The 18,699-nt window shown below is 44.8% G+C and overlaps 2 protein-coding genes across 6 annotated transcripts in view; one reads left to right on the top strand and one right to left on the bottom strand.

The window, feature by feature from the left end:
- The window catches only part of LOC1276190 (protein boule), a 63,281-nt gene extending 57,358 nt beyond the window's left edge, over positions 1 to 5,923 (bottom strand). For 2 of the 5 annotated variants that reach the window (XM_061652375.1, XM_061652380.1), the window contains exons 1-2: positions 5,361 to 5,516; positions 3,638 to 4,146 (exon numbers count right to left, since the gene is read on the bottom strand). The gene's annotated coding sequence lies outside the window, so the exon portion shown is untranslated. Of the gene's footprint in view, positions 1 to 3,637; positions 4,147 to 5,244; positions 5,517 to 5,769 lie in introns of those variants that run through there. The other 3 variants (XM_061652377.1, XM_061652378.1, XM_061652376.1) reach the window with 3 other exon arrangements.
- A 4,492-nt stretch (positions 5,924 to 10,415) lies between these two features.
- Positions 10,416 to 18,350, top strand: LOC1276189 (RNA-binding protein 45). Its single transcript, XM_061645810.1, has 6 exons — positions 10,416 to 11,100; positions 11,457 to 12,359; positions 12,444 to 12,689; positions 12,782 to 13,056; positions 13,126 to 13,245; positions 14,763 to 18,350. Exons 1-5 carry the CDS (start codon positions 10,899 to 10,901, stop codon positions 13,198 to 13,200), a joined length of 1,701 nt encoding a protein of 566 aa, XP_061501794.1. The 5' UTR covers positions 10,416 to 10,898; the 3' UTR covers positions 13,201 to 13,245; positions 14,763 to 18,350.
- Positions 18,351 to 18,699: the final 349 nt, after the last annotated feature.

Genomic DNA, 18,699 nt, shown 5'->3' with positions numbered 1-18,699 from the left:
CTAAAGTGAACGTCAAAATGGCTTTCATCTCAAGCTTCTTTGAAAATATTGTATAAGAGATTGGTTCTAAATCAATGTTTTATTATGAATTAACTTCCACTCATCTGCGATGGCTTTCGGCAGAAGTTATCTCAACATTGGGCCCCTTACGGTTTTTAAATCGTAGGCTGAAATTTCAGCCTGGCAGCTGTTTGCATTGTAAAGCAGTTTTCGTGCAGCGATCAAAGTGGGTACAATATACAGGTGGGCTTATCCCAAGGTGTATGTATGTAGAAGGTTGATTTTTATCGCTTCTGCTTCAGAATGAAGATTTTAAGAATGTTTTGTATATTCGTCAAGCTACCAGAAAGCCTGATTGAGCAAGTTTTCACCCTCTTGATTGAGATTGAGCAAGTCTTGTAGAAAATCGACGTTCAAATTTGGTTATAAAAAACAGGTTAGGAGACCACCTGGTCTACATACACCTTGATTTTGGATTCCATCACCAGATCTCTTTAATGCACCTTGGGATAAATGTAAACACCACTTTGTTTTTTCCATTTTTTTAGCAGGTACTCGAATCTAATTCTAGCTTTGAGGCTACAATAATCTAGACTGAAAATCGCAGGCTAATTTTGTGTGTGGAGTGTTAACATGCTTTCAGCCTCCAACTGTCAAATTCCTTGTAAAAAGCTGACTAGAATCGCGAAAGGCCCCATAATTAAAAATTTGTTGTTTCAATATTTAGATTATAATATTTCACGACATCTTGATCTCGGCCTTGAACCTCTTTCGGTTAGAAGACGCAATGCACAGTGCTCTTTCATCGCTGGTTTGCTAAATGGCTCTATTGACTCATCGCCCTTTGTTGCATCGAGTCGATATCCATGCACCATCCCGAACACTTAGGTCTAGAGAGACACTACGGGTCGCTCAACCTCGTTCCAGCGCTGGACGGTCTGAACCTATGTTCCGCATGTCGGCTGTATTCCACACTGTTTCGGAATGCTTCGACTTCAACATTTCAACTCAGTGCTCAGTGAATTGCGATACAAATCTTGAATTTGTAATGCTTTTTTTCTGTGTGTACTGTTACCCATATTAATTAGGCCATACGGCCCGTTGCAGATTAACCAATAAATAATAATACTAATAAACTTCAACGTTCGCTGGCCTCAGTTTTTGACACTCAATAAAATGTGACTCAATCTTCGCGATGAAGAGAATCGGAGTTTCATAATTTCAATACAGGGTTGTTGTTGTTGAAAATCATGCTGAAGGTGTGTCCCGTAAGATACATTTTTACTCAAAAATCGTCTAAAAATGTACGTTCTTCATGTTCTTCCTTTATAAGAAATACGTGACGAACAACATTAAAGAAGATTCTGCAAGATTTCCAATCGATATTTGACAATTCAACAGACAAACTCTGTGGCTGAGAACCTCTTAACCATTCGAATAGTAAATAAAGCTACCAATACAACCAAAGCTGCACTTCATTTGAACATAGCCTCGCCTGCACGGAAAGTGTGTGTTAAGATTTGCTATTTGAAATTGAAATTTAAAGAGCTCCTTGCAACACACCATGCCAAAGGCACGACTGTTAATGATTGTATTCCCCTTCACCCATATTTCAGCCCGCTTTTTCTCCCCGCTTCTTCCGTCAACCGTCAATTTAAAGGACCTGCAAAACAACACCTCAGCACTTCACAGCATCGCGAGGCAAAAAAGACAACTGGACAATTAAAAACCAAACACAGCCAAGTCTTCCGGTACGGTCAGGAATCAGGTTCTAGCTTGCGCTTGTCCCCCGTCGCTGTCTCTCCACAGAAAGCACAATTGAAAAGCAATTAGTAGCTCCTTGTTTCCCAATACACACACACACACCTAATAGAGAGTGTGGCAAAAAATACGGTGTAGACAACCACCATTCGCTAAGCATTGTGAGAAGCTAGATCACCCCTTCTTGTAGGACACACACACCACTCGGTGTCCATCTTTCGCACGAATGTGTCGTTCCCAGGTCCTGCTGTTTTTGTGCGAAGTTGTCGTAAGGTATGACGACCAAAACGGTACAAACAAGGAGAGCTAAAAGCCAAAAAACAAACCCTTCCTGTTTTGAAGAGCCTGTGAGCCTTTGATGATGACGCGCTGCTGTACTGTGTGCGCCCATGTGTGTACTGAGCGAAAATTCCGCCACGATGCACTTTTCGGCCACGGGGAACTCGTTTGCGTATCGGAAATTCGAGAACATGCAGCATACCTTCATCATGGGGGCATGGGCTCAACGCAGCACGTCACATCAATAGGGCAAGGCAAAAGCAGTTCCCGACAGCAGCACCCCGTGCATCATGTGCAACCCTCCCCTCCCGTTTTGATACGATGCGTTCCCATTTGCCAAAAAACCCTCGAAAAGAAGGACCCTCTGGTGCTCGAGGTCATCAGAGCAAAGGCAGAAATCCATGAATTTTGGCGCACCGAACCTAGGGCACACACACAAACACATCTTGGCGAAGGGAAAATGGGAAGGAAGAGGAAAACCAGGGCCACCAAAAACCGGTAAAGAGGCAAGAAAACTCATTAGATGATTCTTTTTTTTGGGTTTTGGTTTGTTGGCATAAAACGACCTTCTTCCCTTAAACACCTTCTTCCTTCGTCTCGCTTTCCCCCTTTTGGAGTTCTTTGCATCATACACACACACACACTGGGAGGAATGTGTAAGTTACATGTACCAAGGACCTTTTCGGGGTTTTACCACCTTGAAACTTGGAGGGAGGCCAGCCAAGGCATAGACAGCAAACCCGGGTCCCGGGACAGGACGGTTGAGGGGGAGGCGGATATGCAGACCGCGTGCGCCAACCGTACCGCAAACAAATTGCCAAACAAACAAACCGGAAGTAAAGCGTCAGGATGCAGTAAAAGCATGTTTTTTTGTTTGCCAAACTCCATAGAGAGGAGAGAGAGAGAGAGAGAGAGCACGAATAAAGGAGAACCCGGGGCTAAGGGAAAAGGGGTCGATTCGTGGAAAAGGTTGTTTTCCCGACTGGTAGTAAATGTGTGATGCGTGTGTATGTGTGTGTGTGTGGGTGGGTGGTAAGGGGGTGTGTTGTTTAAAATGTTGTCGGCGATGTGAAATGAATTTACTCTCGATTAAGCACACACTCTTTAGTCGACAGCACCTTTGTCCCTTCTGCCCCCACCCACTTTTTAATGTGCACGTTTTAAATGTGTTTGAGCCGTTGTGTGTGTGGGCTGTAATTTTCCCATTACCCCGTGGAGGCAAAACCGATCAAAGTAAGTAAACTTTGCTTTTGGCACAACTTTTGCAAATATCCCAAGGTCTGAGGGGTTGCCCAGGGGAAACGGGCAGGATTTCACAATTCGCCTTGTGTATAGAAAGAAGAAGGAGGTTTGGAACGGGGTCGTTAAATGGACGTTAAAAACGGAAAGAGTAAAATTAAGAAAACAAAACCAAACAGAAAAACCACTAAAAGGGACAGAAAAGGTGTTGCTGCCTGATAACGACGGATAAATGTGGGGGAGAAGGAGGGGATTGGATGGGTGTGTAAATGTGTAATGTTATTTACATAATAACATCTTCCGGAACAGAGAGGAGGACACAGCAAGAAGCTCACACACAATGGCAATAAATACTTACTCGAAATGCTCTACACACACACAGAAAGGAGGAGGCACACAATGTACCGTGCGAGAGGGAAACACAGGGACTCGGCGATGCCAAGCGAACCGGAAGTAGTTTCGTGTGTGTGTGGTTGTTGTTGGCGCTCGATCTCCTTTTCTTTGCGTCGTTCGTCTTCTTCGATCCGCACAGTGTAACGGTGCACCAAACAACCAACTAAAACACTCTTGCACAGGGTTGTCACGGTGTGTCACTATTTTTTTCTGCACCGGGGGTTTCTCCGGAGGTTCTGTGGTCACAGTGTGAAACACAATTGCACCAACACGCACCCAGAAACGCGGAGAAGCAAAGAGGTGAGAGGTTTCTGTTTTGAGCTTTTGCTTTTGCTTGAGATTTGCACGAACCCTTCAGCACGCACGCACAGCACTGATGACACTGACAAACAGACACATACACACAACCGCACGTATTTTGACACACTACTACACCACCACAGAGCACAGGGGTCACTAGGATGCGGCGGATCGCTGAAGAGAAGGGAAGGAAAATAAAATTAGTATCTACGGATGAGCTGGCTCGGAGGGGGAGGTGGGGGGCAGATCTCTGATCTGTCAGTTACGGATGACAGACCAAGAATAGCAAAGATGGCCAAAACACACACACACACTTTTCGGGACTGTTTTTCTGCTGCAATACCACAGGCACACACACTTCTGGTGGGGGGAAATAAGGTTCGAGGGGTGGCTTTTGGCCCAAAATTTTCCTTACAACTTTCTGTGGGTCAGCAGCACTTGGGTGAGAAAGATGATGGCCCTAACAGTGTCGCGCACACGCACGCTTTCCCGAAGAACGTTAGCACGGAAGTGACGGCGAAAACTCCCACTCTCGCCCAACGCGTGTGCCCAACCAAAACCCGGGGAGAGAGAGAGAGAGTGTGGAAAATTTCTCGAAACTCCTCGTGCGCGTGTGTGTGTGCGTTTTTCTGTGTCACTCACTCTCGGCTGCACTCTGCACGCTCTCGCTCGACTGTTGCCTCTCGCACTATGTCTGTCTCACGCACACGTCAATTGTGGTGATTTTTATCGCACGTCGATATAAAAAAAACGAAAAGGAAAGAGAGAGATAGAGATGGGAGAGAGAAAATCGCTCACGATAATCACTCATGGCATGTGCAAGTGCGTGCGTGCGTGTGCTCTTCGTGCTAGGTAGAAAATGGATAAATTGTAGCTGAAAATCTCCCCCACACCCTACCAGCAGCAGCCCAAAAGAACGAGGAAAATGGTGTGCGATTATCGAGCAATGAAAAACACACCAGAAGCACCCAGCGAGAGCGAGAGCGAGAGCGAGAGAGAGAAAGGAGAAATTTTCTAGGAATAAGCGGCCATAGACCGAATCGGCACACAATTAGACGGAATAGGCGCAAGTGGTGAGGTGCACAACATTCTTCTGCATCCATTTTGTACACCGTGAACAGAGGCAGCAAAATACCAGCCAAAAAAAATCCACAGCACACAAAATTCAATGAACGCACGCACGCACACCTCCTTCTGATATCGCTGCAGCTGTCTCTCTACCCCCCACCGGAACCATTTACTAATTTAAATCGCGCTTTTCACCCAATACACCTGCACGTTCGGGGGCCACACAGTGTAGAACAAAATGCACGCAGTTTGGGAACGAAAAAATAAACAGCACCAGAAGAATGTTGGGGTACACTTTTTGTCAATGCTTCACTCTTTACCTCAGCACACTAAAATCGAAACTATTCTTCGGAAGAGCAAGCAGCAGAAAAGCAGCAGGCACCAACACACACCGCTTGACGATAGAAGACTTGACGAAATTCGCGACAGGGCCCGGGGGTTTGGGTCGGTGTGCCACAATAAAGTGCCAGCGATAAAGCAGGAGCGAAAGAAAGAGAGAGAGCGAGAGTGAGTACGAGCACGTCCCGCTACTTCTGTGCGAGCGCGCGCTTGAGTAAAGGGAGAGCGAGAACGAGAGCGCGAGAGTGCGAGAAAGCGAGAACGATTCCCCGATACTGGGGGCTGCTTTCCTCCGTGTACATTAAACTGCGATTTTGTATTGTTTTTTTTCGACACAATTTTCACTGCGGTTCGTGAATAGCACCAATTGACCAACAGTGAAGATCGTACCTTTAAGCACTTGGTTTGATGCTGCTGCTACTGTGGAACGAATGATTTAGGCCAAACGGGAGCGGTTTCGATTCACACAGAAAGCCAGAAAAGGGCAATAAGCAGGAACAGCTGAGTGCACTTTCCACGAATTGCTCACGGGTTTTGCTTTTTTTGTTTACTGTCTGCTGCTCTGCTGCGCACCGAGGGAAAGCGGATGGTCATCTGCAATGGACAGGGTTTTTTAAACATATTTTTGGCCCTTCTTTTTTTCAATAGAAAGGATACACATTTTCTTATTTACATCTCTTATTGGTCCTTTAAAGCGGTGTCTTTTTTATTTTTACTCTAATATCATATATGTAAAATGTTTTATTTTTTTTTAATATTCAAAGAATGAGATGGTTTATTTATATTTAATAGTGTGCTTGATTTTCAAGTTAAAAAATAAGATTTAAAACCAAAACTAGGCTTTTCATGCGAATAAATTGAATAATTGCTTCGTTGCCTTTTTTGGTTCAGCACTGTAACCACCAACCGAACCAAAACAAACCAAAATTTCTGCAACGCTTGAATAGCACATCCATACAGAAAGGGATTAGGAACGTTTGATTGTGCTTATGTATGAAGTTCAGTCCTAATTTGCATTTGAAAACGAAAAATAAAGAAATAAATACATAAGTAAGATGACCCTCGGCACTCCCACTGTGCTATGCTTGTGTCGTTTGCTGTCATCGCTTTTTTTTGTTGCAGCCAGAGTGACCAGAAATACCGATTTATCTGTATTCCTACCGATTTTTTATATGCCTACCGATTCACAGATGACCGCCCTAAAACTACCGATTTTCCATTTATCCTACCGAAAATCACAGATATTAAGCTTAATCTGTGGCGCTTGGGTTGCTGTTTCAAGGATTGCTAACCTCATTTGTTACTTATCGCGCTGATGCACGTTTGTTTGCCTGGCACTTTTTATTTTTCTCCGTTAAAATGTTATGTTCATAATAAGTAGAAAATGTCAGTTGCGTGGATTCCGAGAATTTTTCGTCAAAGAAAATCATTTAAATTTGAATTTGAATCTCGCTGTCCGCGGTTTAAGCTCACCTGACAGAAAAAGAGAATTAAATTTTCAGTCGAGGGGTAGATACAAACACACGGTGGGGTTCCGGCCCAAGATCGGATTCGAAGTCCGTTGTTTTGGGCTGAAAATTAAAAATGGCGGATGGAGCGCCTTCACGGAGAGAATGCGCTCTATTGCATGCCTTTAAAATGCACGAGGCAGAGCGCCAGTGAGTGCCACTGAAAAGAACGCTCGCTCGCACTGTTTCATTGTATTTTCCTCAGAAATTGAAGAAAATGAAGAAGAAATTGATCGTTAAAATAATTGATTAAATTTTAATGGTTGCGTTCTCAACAGTGCTCCTGCCGAAATCCAAAGTGGGTATAGGGACTAGGTGGGCTTATAGGTTTGGCGGGAAGACCATATTGAATGAACGAATGACAGAAGTGGATTCGATTGTGATACGTAGTTTTTCACCCACACTACGACACATCAACCAAAACAGCCATTGGATTTCACACGCATACATCAACAAATGATCGAATCCCCTCCTGTCATTTAGTTTTCATTTTTCTATAGCACGGTTGTCAATTTGTTCGGGATAAGCCCACCTGTATAATAAACCCACTTTGGCCGAAATCTGCCAATATAATCTGGCCACACTGGCTCGCAGGGCAAAAGCTCGCTCGAAAGGTCAATAACCGTCGCAAAACGTCAAAAACGACCGTCGCCAGCGCCTCGAAATCGTTGCGAGTTTCGCTCGCCGGCGACGTCGGTTTGCAGTACATGCGACGCCGGTTTTGACGTTTTGCGACGGTTTTGCGACGGTGGCCGCCAAAAAGCTCGCCTTGCCCTGTTGGCAAAGTGACCAGAAATACTGATGTATATATATATATATATATATATATATATATATATATATATATATATATATATATATATATATATATATATATATATATATATATATATATATATATATATATATATATATATATATATATATATATATATATCTAGTATTTCATTTTTTTAATCATTGAACTATAAAACTCAGCCAAACAATCATTTCAATCTAAATAATCCAGCGAAAATCAAATGACAGCACGTACGATAAAGTTGTATCAAATGAAGCACTGCTGCGGCCCTAAGCGGTCGGGTAGAGCCCCCCCAAGTGCCACAAATCCACTAAACGACCACTAAACGGCTTCTAAACGACTCAAGTTCTCTACCTAAACGGAATATAGAAAGACTTCGTTTAGCAGACGGCAAACGACTCATGCATTCTAAAAATAGCGAAAAAGCTGGTGGCGCTCTCTGTTGGTGGGATACCCCAACCAGTTGAGCTTCATCGCTTGGAGGAGAGCTTTCTCATTTCCTCTGTACTGTTGAATGGTTTCGCATTGAAGTTATGCATCGCTAGAACTAGAACGGCGATACAATTGTTTAAATACTAAACTCCAACGGAAACCACCAGCACTGAAGCAAGTGAGATTTGAGTAATGGTCGTTGGTGTTGATACCCACGTATCTGACCACACGACCATTCATATAGATTTTTGCTCAGAAAGTTATAAGGCTATATCCCAAATAGCCAGAATTGCTTAAGCAGCTCATTTTGGCACGCTAAAGATCGCTGCTCTAATTCGCCTTTTGCAGTAGATAAACAGCATCAAAGTTCTATGTGGGTCTTTCAAACAGCGCCTAAGCAGCTTCCTTATGCCACGATGCCAGGGATTATTTTTCTTTGTGTTTTATTTTCAAGCAAGCGTCATCGATGAAATAAACAACAAAATTTGTTTGGTTTAAACACATATGTATATTTTTAAATCTTTTGTATTGATAAATTACACAAATTTTTACACAATTTACTGATAATTCACAATCGCTTCACTCAATATTCATTCTTCAAGTAACGAATCTAACTTGTGCAGCAGCAATGAGATTATTGCCGGCGTCCGTCTTTGACACTTTGACAAGAGCCACCTTGAACCGATGTCATGCATTAAAAAGCTATAAAGTTCCACCAAGTTCAGTACCCTTTCTTAACAAGCCTTCAAGTTCCATCATGAACCCTACACATAGTGCTAATCAGCCGCAAAGTTCCAAAGAGTACCCAAATAGCCAGAATTGTTTAAGCAGCCCATTTTGGCACGCTAAAGATCGCTGCTCTAATTCGCCTTTTGCAGTAGATAAACAGCATCAAAGTTCTATGTGGGTCTTTCAAACAGCGCCTAAGCAGCTTCCTTATGCCACGATGCCAGGGATTATTTTTCTTTGTGTTTTATTTTCAAGCAAGCGTCATCGATGAAATAAACAACAAGATTTGTTTCGTTTAAACACATATGTATATTTCTAAATCTTTTGTATTGATGAATTACACACAATTTTACACAATTTACTGATAATTCACAATCACTTCACTCAATATTCATTCTTCAATTAACGAATCTAACTTGTGCAACAGCAATGAGATTATTGCCGGCGTCCGTCTTTGACACTTTGACAAGAGCCACCTTGTACCGATGTCATGCATTAAAAAGCTATAAAGTTCCACCAAGTTCAGTACCCTTTCTTAACAAGCCTTCAAGTTCCATCATGAACCCTACGCATAGTGCTAATCAGCCGCAAAGTTCCAAAGAGTACCATGTGCCTGTTAAAAAGCTCCATAGTTCCGCAAAGTACCGTCTATCTCTTAATCAGCCACAAAGTACGACATCGGAACGATTTTTCGTTAAACAGCCCTAAATCAGCTATAAAGTACGAGCTGGCTATTTGGGTACCATGTGCCTGTTAAAAAGCTCCATAGTTCCGCAAAGTACCGTCTATCTCTTAATCAGCCACAAAGTACGACATCGGAACGATTTTTCGTTAAACAGCCCTAAATCAGCTATAAAGTACGAGCTGGCTATTTGGGATAGGTCATAAGAAACTTGTCGAAACACATTGCAAGAAAAGGATAGCAATATAATGATGAGTTGTAATACGCCATCTATTGATCAAACCAATGAAGCTGTGGAGCTTTCATTTTTTTTCTATGGATATTCAATTTTCCTCAGAAATTGAAGAAAATGAAGAAGAAATTGATCGTTAAAATAATTGATATAAAATAATTAAAATAAAATAATTGGAGCCGGTCTCGTAGTACAGTCGTCAACTCGTACAACTTAACAACATGCCCGTCATGGGTTCAATCCCCAAATAGACCGCGCCGCCATACGTAGGACTGACTATCCTGCTATGGGGGGGAATCAATTAGTCACTGAAAGCCAAAGCCCACAAGTGGGTACAGGCAGGCCTTGACCGACATCGGTTGTTGAGCCAAAGAAGAAGAAGATCTAAGATATGGATTAGATTTGGTTCAGCGGCTACACAATATCTTAGACACAATATCATCCATATCTTAGATAAAGGATGCATATTCTCGTGAGATGGAACTTTCATTTTGCGCATTAGCTCCCCCTCCTCCCCATCCCACATAACACTTCTTTCGCTTTTACTTTTTTTTAACTCAGTTAAGTTTTGAGTTTTAACCTACCGAAAACTACCGATAAAATTTTGATGCGCCTACCGAAAACCGCCAAAATAATCTGGCCACACTGCCTGTCACTGTCCGATTGTTGATCAGAGCAGAAGTTTTGGTGTCTGGCATCGCGTACGATTGTTCCTTTTACGTTGCGTGTGTTTCCTTTTCCGTGTGATGTAAACCGTACTCTTGATTTCCCTCCCGATTATCCCCGTGTTTGTGTGCGTGTGTGTGTCGTCGTTGTGATCATTTTCCCAAGAAGGCACAGAAACAGAGTAGAAAAAACAGCCACCCCAAGCAACGCACCACAAGCCAGCTTGTTCACCTCCTGCTCCCTTCCTCTCGCACGGCCTACCCTCGGTCATTTGGTCGAGGAATCACCGTGTGTGTGCGTGTGTTGCAGTAGGCGCTGGTGCGAGGAAACGACTAGAAAAGAGCCCTTCCTTGTGCAGTGCGGCAAGAAGACGACGATTCAGCACACGACACACCGACACACGCTAAAAAGGCTACAGAACACCCCTCCCCCCAGTGTGTGAGGTGCTAAAGGTTTCTAAAGGGCGGACCGATGGCTGAGCGACGGTCGGGCGGCACGAGCCGCAACAATTTCACCGAGGAGAAAAGCTCCGCCGACACGCCGCCAATGTCGCGGTTGTTTATCATCTGCAGCAAGAGCGTCACCGAGGAAAATCTGCGCGAACACTTCGACAAGTTTGGCGACATCGAGGAAATATGGATCGTCAAGGACCGGGCGACGGGCGAAGGCAAAGGTATTACCGAACAGCTCGAGAAGGAGGAGGAAGAGGGAGCGCGACGTGATAGATGCGTTTCTATGCGAGCATTCGTGTGTGATGTGTGTGTGTGTGGGTTTGTGCGTGCGTGTATGGGTAAGGTTAGGGGTTGCATTTCCTTTTTCACAAAGGTGGCGAATGCATCGCCTACTGCAAAAAAGGGGACAAGCTATGACGATTACGGAACATGTTTCGGGTGTTACCGTTTATTGAATTTTTCCCTTTCGCTTTTGCAACCACCCTGCTCACGCCCACATCCACACGCATTTTGCCGTTCATTGCGTCTTTTAAACCGTGTGTGTTTGTGGTTTTTTCTTCTCCTCCTATTTTCCAAGGTGTCGCCTACATCAAGTACGCGAAAACGTCCGACGCGGCCCGAGCGCTCGAGGAGATGAACGGCAAGTGCGTCGGGGACAATACGCGTCCGATCAAGGTGCTGGTGGCGGCCAACCGGCAGCAGGGCTCGCGCAAGCAGACGGAGAACGAGGAGGAGAAGTACCTGCGGCTGTTCGTCATCATCCCGAAGGACATGACGGAGGAGGCGCTCCGGGAGGAGTTCGGCAAGTACGGCACGGTCGATCTGGTCACCATCATCCGCGACAAGGTGACGAAGGAGGGCAAGGGCTTTGCGTACGTCAAGTTTGGCCGGTTTCTGCACGCGGCCCAAGCGTTCGAGGGCTGCGATCCGAAGTATAAGGCCGTGTTTGCCGAGCCGAAGCCGCCCCGCAACGCGTCCGTCTCGTCGAACGAGAACTTTGGCGGCTTTGTCGGGGGTGGCGGTGGCGGCGGTGGTGGCGGAGGAGGTGGTGGTGGCGGTGGAGGTGGTGGTGGAGGTGGTGGAGCCGGTGGTGGTGGCGGTAGTGGAGGAGGCGCCGGGGCCGGTGTGTTCGGGAGTGCGGTAAACAGTGCGAACGGGTTCGCCGACGACCGGCGGGTGGGACCGGGCGGTGGCGGTGTCGGCAGTGTGAGTGGGGCCGGCGCGATGATGGGCTTTGCCGCGATGGGCGGCAACGATAGACGGTCGGGGGCGGGCGGTGCCGTGGACCGGCGCGGAGGTGGCAACGATTTTGGCGCCTTCAGCGGGTACGGTGGGGCGGGCGGCAACAGTGCGATGGTGCCGAACGGGAACGAAACGATGCTGACCGTGCTGTGCAGCCCGGTGCTGAACCAGGACCAGCTGTGGCGCCTGTTCGACATCATTCCCGGGCTGGACTATTGCCAGATCAATAATGATTTCAGTAAGTGTTGCGTTCGGAGGTGCGATTTTCTCCTTCCCCAGGATGCTAATTGGTTCGGTTTTCTTGTTAACCATCCCCCGCTAGACAATCGCAACGTGACGGCAACGGTCGTGTACAACAACAGCCAGTCGGCCATGTACGCGCGGGACAAGATCCACGGGCTGGAGTATCCGCCCGGCGAGCGGTTGATCATCCGGCTCGGGCACGAAACGGTCGGCACGATGGGCGTCGGAGGTGTCGTAGGGGGCGTCGGTGGTGTTGGAGTCGGTGTCGGAGGTGTGGGCGTCGGAGTCGGCGGAGGCGGTGCGGTCGAACCATTCAACGGAAACGGTATGGGCCGTGGAGGAAGTTTAACAGGGGTTCGTTCCGTACCGGTGCGCCGCTAATCAACTCTTTTTCTTCCCGTTCTTCTCTTGCCACAGATCGTGAGGCGGCGTTTTGCAGTGTGCCTCTGCCGCCGCCCCAACCGCTGGCCAACGCGAACGCCGAGGTTGCCCAGCGCTGCTTCATCGTGTGCATTCCGAAGGCGCTGCCGACGAGCGTGCTGAAGCAGACGTTCTGCCGGTTCGGCGACCTGATCGACGTTTACCTGCTGCCGAACAAGAACTGCGGGTACGCCAAGTACGCCTCCGAGGAGTCGGCCAAGAAAGCGATCAAGCAGCTGCACGGTGCGGACATTCTGAACGTACGGCTGAAGGTGCGTATTAGTTAGGGGAGCGCTCTGTTGGAAATCTTTTTGGCTAAATGGTTCTTGCTCCTCTTTCAGGTGCTGGAGGCGGAGGAACCGAGCAACGATCGAAGGAAAAGAATGCGCCACGATGAGCGCATGGAGAATGAGTAACTCTGCGCGCTTGCCAGTGGAATAATGCGTCGCGTCTGTGCACAGGTAAATATTCAAATGCCTTTCCAAGATTTTCGAGCTGTGTCCAGTATAACTAGAATCGTTTTTTTCTTTGAGTGAAAGTTAACTGTTTGTGTTGGATAGAGAGAGAGAGAGAGAGAGAGAGGGTTTCAAAGGACGGAATTTGCCACGAAGCACCACTGTCCCGCCATATGGTATGATAGAGCTGAGAACTTTTCATGTATGCCATACTAACTGTCTTCATTCTGTGATGGCTAGTGTATTTCCATCTTACCAGTGATGGAAAAATTAAGTTCTCATCGGAATCGATTCCGGCTGGCTCCGAAGTTTTCTGAAATCGATTCCGGATAGTAGGTCCGGAATCATTTTCCAGAATCAGAATCGCCTCTGGAATTGGTTCCGGAATCGGCTCCAGAATCACCTCCGGAAGCGGTTTCGTAATCGGAATCGGCTCCAGAATCGCCTCCGAAAGTGGTTCCGGAATCAGAATCGGTACCGGAATCGAAATTGGCTCTGGAATCAGAATCGGTTTCGGAATCAAAATCGGTTCAGGAATCAGAATCGTTTTCGGAGTCAGAATCGGTTCCGGAATCAGAATCGGCTCCGGAATCAGAATCGGTACCGGAATCAGAATCGGTACCGGAATCGGAATCGGCTCCGGAATCGGAATCGGCTCCGGAATCGGAATTGGTTCCGGAGTTGAAATCGGCTCCGGAATCGAAATAGGCTCCGGAATCGAAATAGGCTCCGAAATCGGAGTCGGTTTCGGCATCATCATAAGAATAGTCTTTTAGGTCCAATGATGCTACGTATTGATAGCCATAAATAATCAAAATTTACTTGTAAACGATCCATTCTCTTGGAGATTCGGACTGATATCGTCCATTCTGATTCCGTTACCGCAAGTTACAATTCCCAGGTCGATTCCGATTCCGTTACCGCAAATTGCGATTCCCAGGTCTATTCCGATTCCGGATCCGACTCTGAACTAGGAATCGGCTCCGGAATCGGAATCGATTCTTCATGGGATTCAGCTCCGGAATTGATTCCGAACACGGAATCGGAATCGGGTAGGTCCGATTCCGAGCTCCCATCACTAAATCTTACATTTCATCACACTTTTCTAGCCCAATCATTGCAAGAAAAACCTAAAAAAATAATCTACTGTCGGAACCTAAATATCATTCACAATTCAAAGACATACTCATTACTTGAATAGCTCTCATATCATTTTAAGGAAAGATGATGTTTTAGTATAATTTAATTCAATTGCTATCGAGCTACTGCTATACACTTCAAAGAAAATGGTCCACATTTCACATTCATTTATTGCAAAAAAAAAAAAAACCCTAAGGGCAAACAATGCAGGTAACCGATCGTTCGTTCGCTGTACATGTTTAATGGCTTGCAATCTTTCCCCCACACAAACCTCCGTGGCTCTATGTACTATTGTTTCCTTGTTTTTGTGTTCCGTATTGCACTTCCCCTACCTGATTTGAGCTGACGTTGTTAACACCTTTAACATAATTTGTTTTCCACAGAACGCATACACACTACTTTTAACGAACAGCAAAAGAGACGCACTGAAACAAACCCCCCTCCCTGGTACAAGAGAATGTGAACACAGAAGCGAAACAAACTGAAACGATACGATGGTACTGGTACTGTAGCATAACCTAGCTTATACTCTATATACCTTGAACGATACACCTACGGGATGTGGGGGGGAGGTGTGGGGAGACCTCCTCCAGCAGTCGTACACTACCGTACCTACGACTACTAGAACTCTGGACGCCTACACCCGAAAGAGAACGGTTTTGGACAAAGAAAGAGAGAGGAAGAACGAAAAGAACGTTAGAACGCGCGCAGCATTACGATACGAAACCTTCTGGCACCAGGCTGGAGAAAACACCTCTTCTCCTGCATCCTACACAGAAAAAGAACAAACGAAACAAACATCCACCAGACACACGAGAAAATGTGCGTGATGTGTGTACACTATTACAAACAGCAAACAAAAACAAAAAGAAAGGGAAAACTGACGATGTGCAGCGCTTTTCCGATTTTGTGCTATTGCTACTCGCTAATACACAATACGCCACCGTCCACCCTCTGTTCCTTTCCCACTTTCTCACTTTCTGTCTCTCTCTAAGGTCTGCGTGGGCGTGCAGGGGACTGTCAAGGACGTGGAGGATCTTTCCACTTGATAAGGTCTCTCTCTCACTCTCCTTCCTCCCCTTTTCGTCCCGGACATTTCCGAACCTATGGACGCTTGTGGACGACATCACTAGACGGTGTGTGTGGGTGTGTATGTGTGTTTGGCGACGGCAAAAAATCGAACGGAGCAAAACGAAAACGGAAAACGTTACAATCACAATCGTCGTGTACCAAGCTTCCCTAATGCCATCAATTATACCATCATCATCACACTTTCCCCTCATTTCCTGTCATGCCCTGGACGCCTTCGTACGGACGGACCACAACGCCAACTTGGTGAGGGTGTGGTGAACCAACCAGCGCGCCATCACCATGCTCTCGGAAGACTACTGTGACGACAGCACGTTTCGACACTGGACGGTTGTTTGGAACATTGTAACACGTGATACAGAGAGAAACAGAGCAAGAGAGAAAAAGAGAAGCACTGGAAACACTGAACAGTACGCAAAGAGGACACAGAACAGCGACCACTTTTGGGACGAAGAAACACGCCGTCGGATCGCAAACGATTAGAACACGGACTCACGGAGTTTAGAGGCGCACACTGTCAATGTGTGCTTCTGTGAAAATACACACAAAACGCAACAAGCAGGAACCACAAACGAACAAGGACGAACAAGGACGATCCTTTTACCACTGCCACCTAGTGGGTGGTGGTGGTGTTACCATGTTGTGTGTATGCGATCGAGAAGAACGAAAGGCGGACACAGGAAGAAGACAATGATCGGAAGTGAACGTTTTTTGGGAAGGCAAACGATACAAGAAAACGAAGTGTACTGAAGACTGAGACGTGTACTGGTGAGCACGCGATCGTGTGTGAATGTAGGGTTTTGCATTGAATGGAAGAGCGACGACAGAAAGAGGATGAGATACCGATTTCGAAGGACGTTCTTTCTTTATTTCTTTTTGTTTTTACATGACAATTACCTTTAGGCACCTATTTTACATTTCGCTTTCCAGTGAGTGTTTTAGCTACCTTTGTTGTAACACTATTCCGTACCACTTTCTGGAGCTTCGTTGCTTTGTCTCTGACACTAACTTTTGAATGCAACAAAAAAAACAGCAACTACTCACACTGGGGCCGAGATCTGCTAGAGCGTGTGTAAAGCAAATGTGTGTACATATATGCGCGATGGTTGGTGTTTGTGTACTGGGTTTAGTACAACCGTTTAGTAATGTGATGGAAAGACAATCGTGATTGCTGCTGCATGATATGATGGCGCATTAATCCAACCCCCAAAGCTGCAGAGAGTTGTCTTTGGCAAAGCTGTTCTGAGTGGGCTTTTGACAAAAAAATCTCTTTGTATCCTCAAGAGGTGATCGCAAAGTTTGTTTGACGCTTAGCTGCATATGCGATTGGTCTTTCAAAGTGTAGCGTGCGGTCCTTTATTGAAATTTCAATAAGACTCAAGGACCTCCCCTCTATAGATGCAAATAGTTTTTGGTACATCTTCTCTACCAAGGATCGCGGATTAGTGGAAAACCCCACAACGAGTGTAGTGTCAAGCGCGAAGAAATCAGTCGATTTATGAAATTAGAGCACATAATTGTATTGCTTTTTTAGACATATCTATATTTTTCTATAAGCAACATACGAAGAGATTCAGTTACAGACGCACAAGTAGAGGCGATTAGTTGTTTGTGTTTTTTAAGCTCACTTTTTTTTAGATTTGTGAACGTTAAAAAAACAAGATGCTACAATTCTTACATTGAGATTTCCTGCTGGCGCCTTACCATTCGAACAAATTTTGTTTTACCATTTTAGAAAGACTAGAGCTAGTGTGTAAAATTAATTGTAGGATTACGACTACTACTTCTTTCCTATCGCGCCAAACTAGGTACATAAATTCATCGTCAAGTCGCCTGAAAGTGAAAGAGACAGTAAAAAATAGCCCAAATTGTACAGGTAGAGTTTGCTTTGCATTATACTTTAGATGTATTTTAGTATGAAACTGTTTCATAACAAATTAAATCGTCATGACTGTTAAGCAGATTTGCAGATTCAAAAATTTCATACTGGCTTTTCACTTTTGCTGCTTGAAATGAGTTTTTGTGCTTGGAAATGTAAAGAGCATGATAATCACGCGTTTGCCATCCTGATGTTTTTTTTTGGAAATTTATTTACCACTCATTCGCTTTATGAAGCATAAGCTCTTTCCGGGTTGTCTTCCTTTTACAGCCCAACTACATTGCATACACAACAAGAGCAATTGATTTTTGTAACTTTATCCGTCTTTATGCGACTCCTTGTTTTTTTTTTTAAATCAAAATCTCGGATAGCTTACCATTATCGTCCATCCTTTAGCTTAGCTTAAATATTTTTGCTTTTTGCTATGTTTTGTATATCAATCTTCTGATCATGCACAACACCACAACACAATCTAAGCTAATAAGAGCGCAACGTCCCACGCCCGACAGGGCTGGAATTGCCAATTGTGTAGCGTTAGTTCATATAGTTTGTAACATTTTTTTTGTGTAGTATTGTAAGCCCTCGCAATTGTGTCTCTCTATCTTAGCCATGGAAAAAAATGCTGATGTGTGGGTGCAGCTAAACAATCTGGTTATGCTCTAAAATCACGAACACAACACAAACTTGAAAGGATGTTATATCCTGGACAAGATTCGTTTTTTTCCTCTAGTTCGTAGCCTTTTTTTACTTTCTATACCATCCGCTACTACTACTCTCTCAGTGTATCCGATCCAGCCTATATATATATTTTTTGTTTTAAGTTGTATTTTCCCCCCTTTTTTCACTAAATGTGCGATAGCTTTTAGTCAAGTATACAGACACAGCAGATGGTGTGATGATGGCCGATAATCAGATTTGATTGATTCGAGCGTTCGGATCTAATATAATATAATTGACAACAGCCGTGAAAGATTCAAATAAAAATTGCCAATATTTACCACGATTCGTAGAATGATGGTGCGATCAATGTAAATGGTGATGTATTAATATTGAGAAAGTTGTAGACACAACCATTGGATGGGAATTTCTTAACTGGAATTCATGATATAGGGTTTCCCACGATTTATTGGTTGGTTCCCATAAATTTTTGGTGGGTTCCCATATTTTTTTGGTGCGATCCCACGATTTTTTGGCCGTGTCCCAGAATTTTTTGGACCAATTGTATTGATATCCAATTGGAAAATACCAATAAATTATGGAAACGAACCAAAAATCTACGATACGATCAAAAAATCGTTGGAATGCACCAAAAAATCATGGGAACTGACCAATAAATCCTGGGAAACCCTGTA

The sequence above is a fragment of the Anopheles gambiae genome, chromosome 2 (assembly GCF_943734735.2).
Source record: "Anopheles gambiae chromosome 2, idAnoGambNW_F1_1, whole genome shotgun sequence".
In the NCBI taxonomy this organism is placed as follows: domain Eukaryota; kingdom Metazoa; phylum Arthropoda; class Insecta; order Diptera; family Culicidae; genus Anopheles; species Anopheles gambiae.
Note: the sequence above shows the minus strand (reverse complement) of the source record. Positions and strands in the feature narration are given on the sequence as shown.

Bases quoted from the DNA above. Each gene is read 5' to 3' on its own strand.
- LOC1276189 (XM_061645810.1), top strand. From the start codon at position 10,899: ATGGCTGAGCGACGGTCGGGCGGCACGAGCCGCAACAATTTCACCGAG. The intron at 11,101-11,456 runs GTATTACCGAAC...CTATTTTCCAAG, and splicing joins GGCGACGGGCGAAGGCAAAG to GTGTCGCCTACATCAAGTAC. The intron at 12,690-12,781 runs GTATGGGCCGTG...CTCTTGCCACAG, and splicing joins CGAACCATTCAACGGAAACG to ATCGTGAGGCGGCGTTTTGC.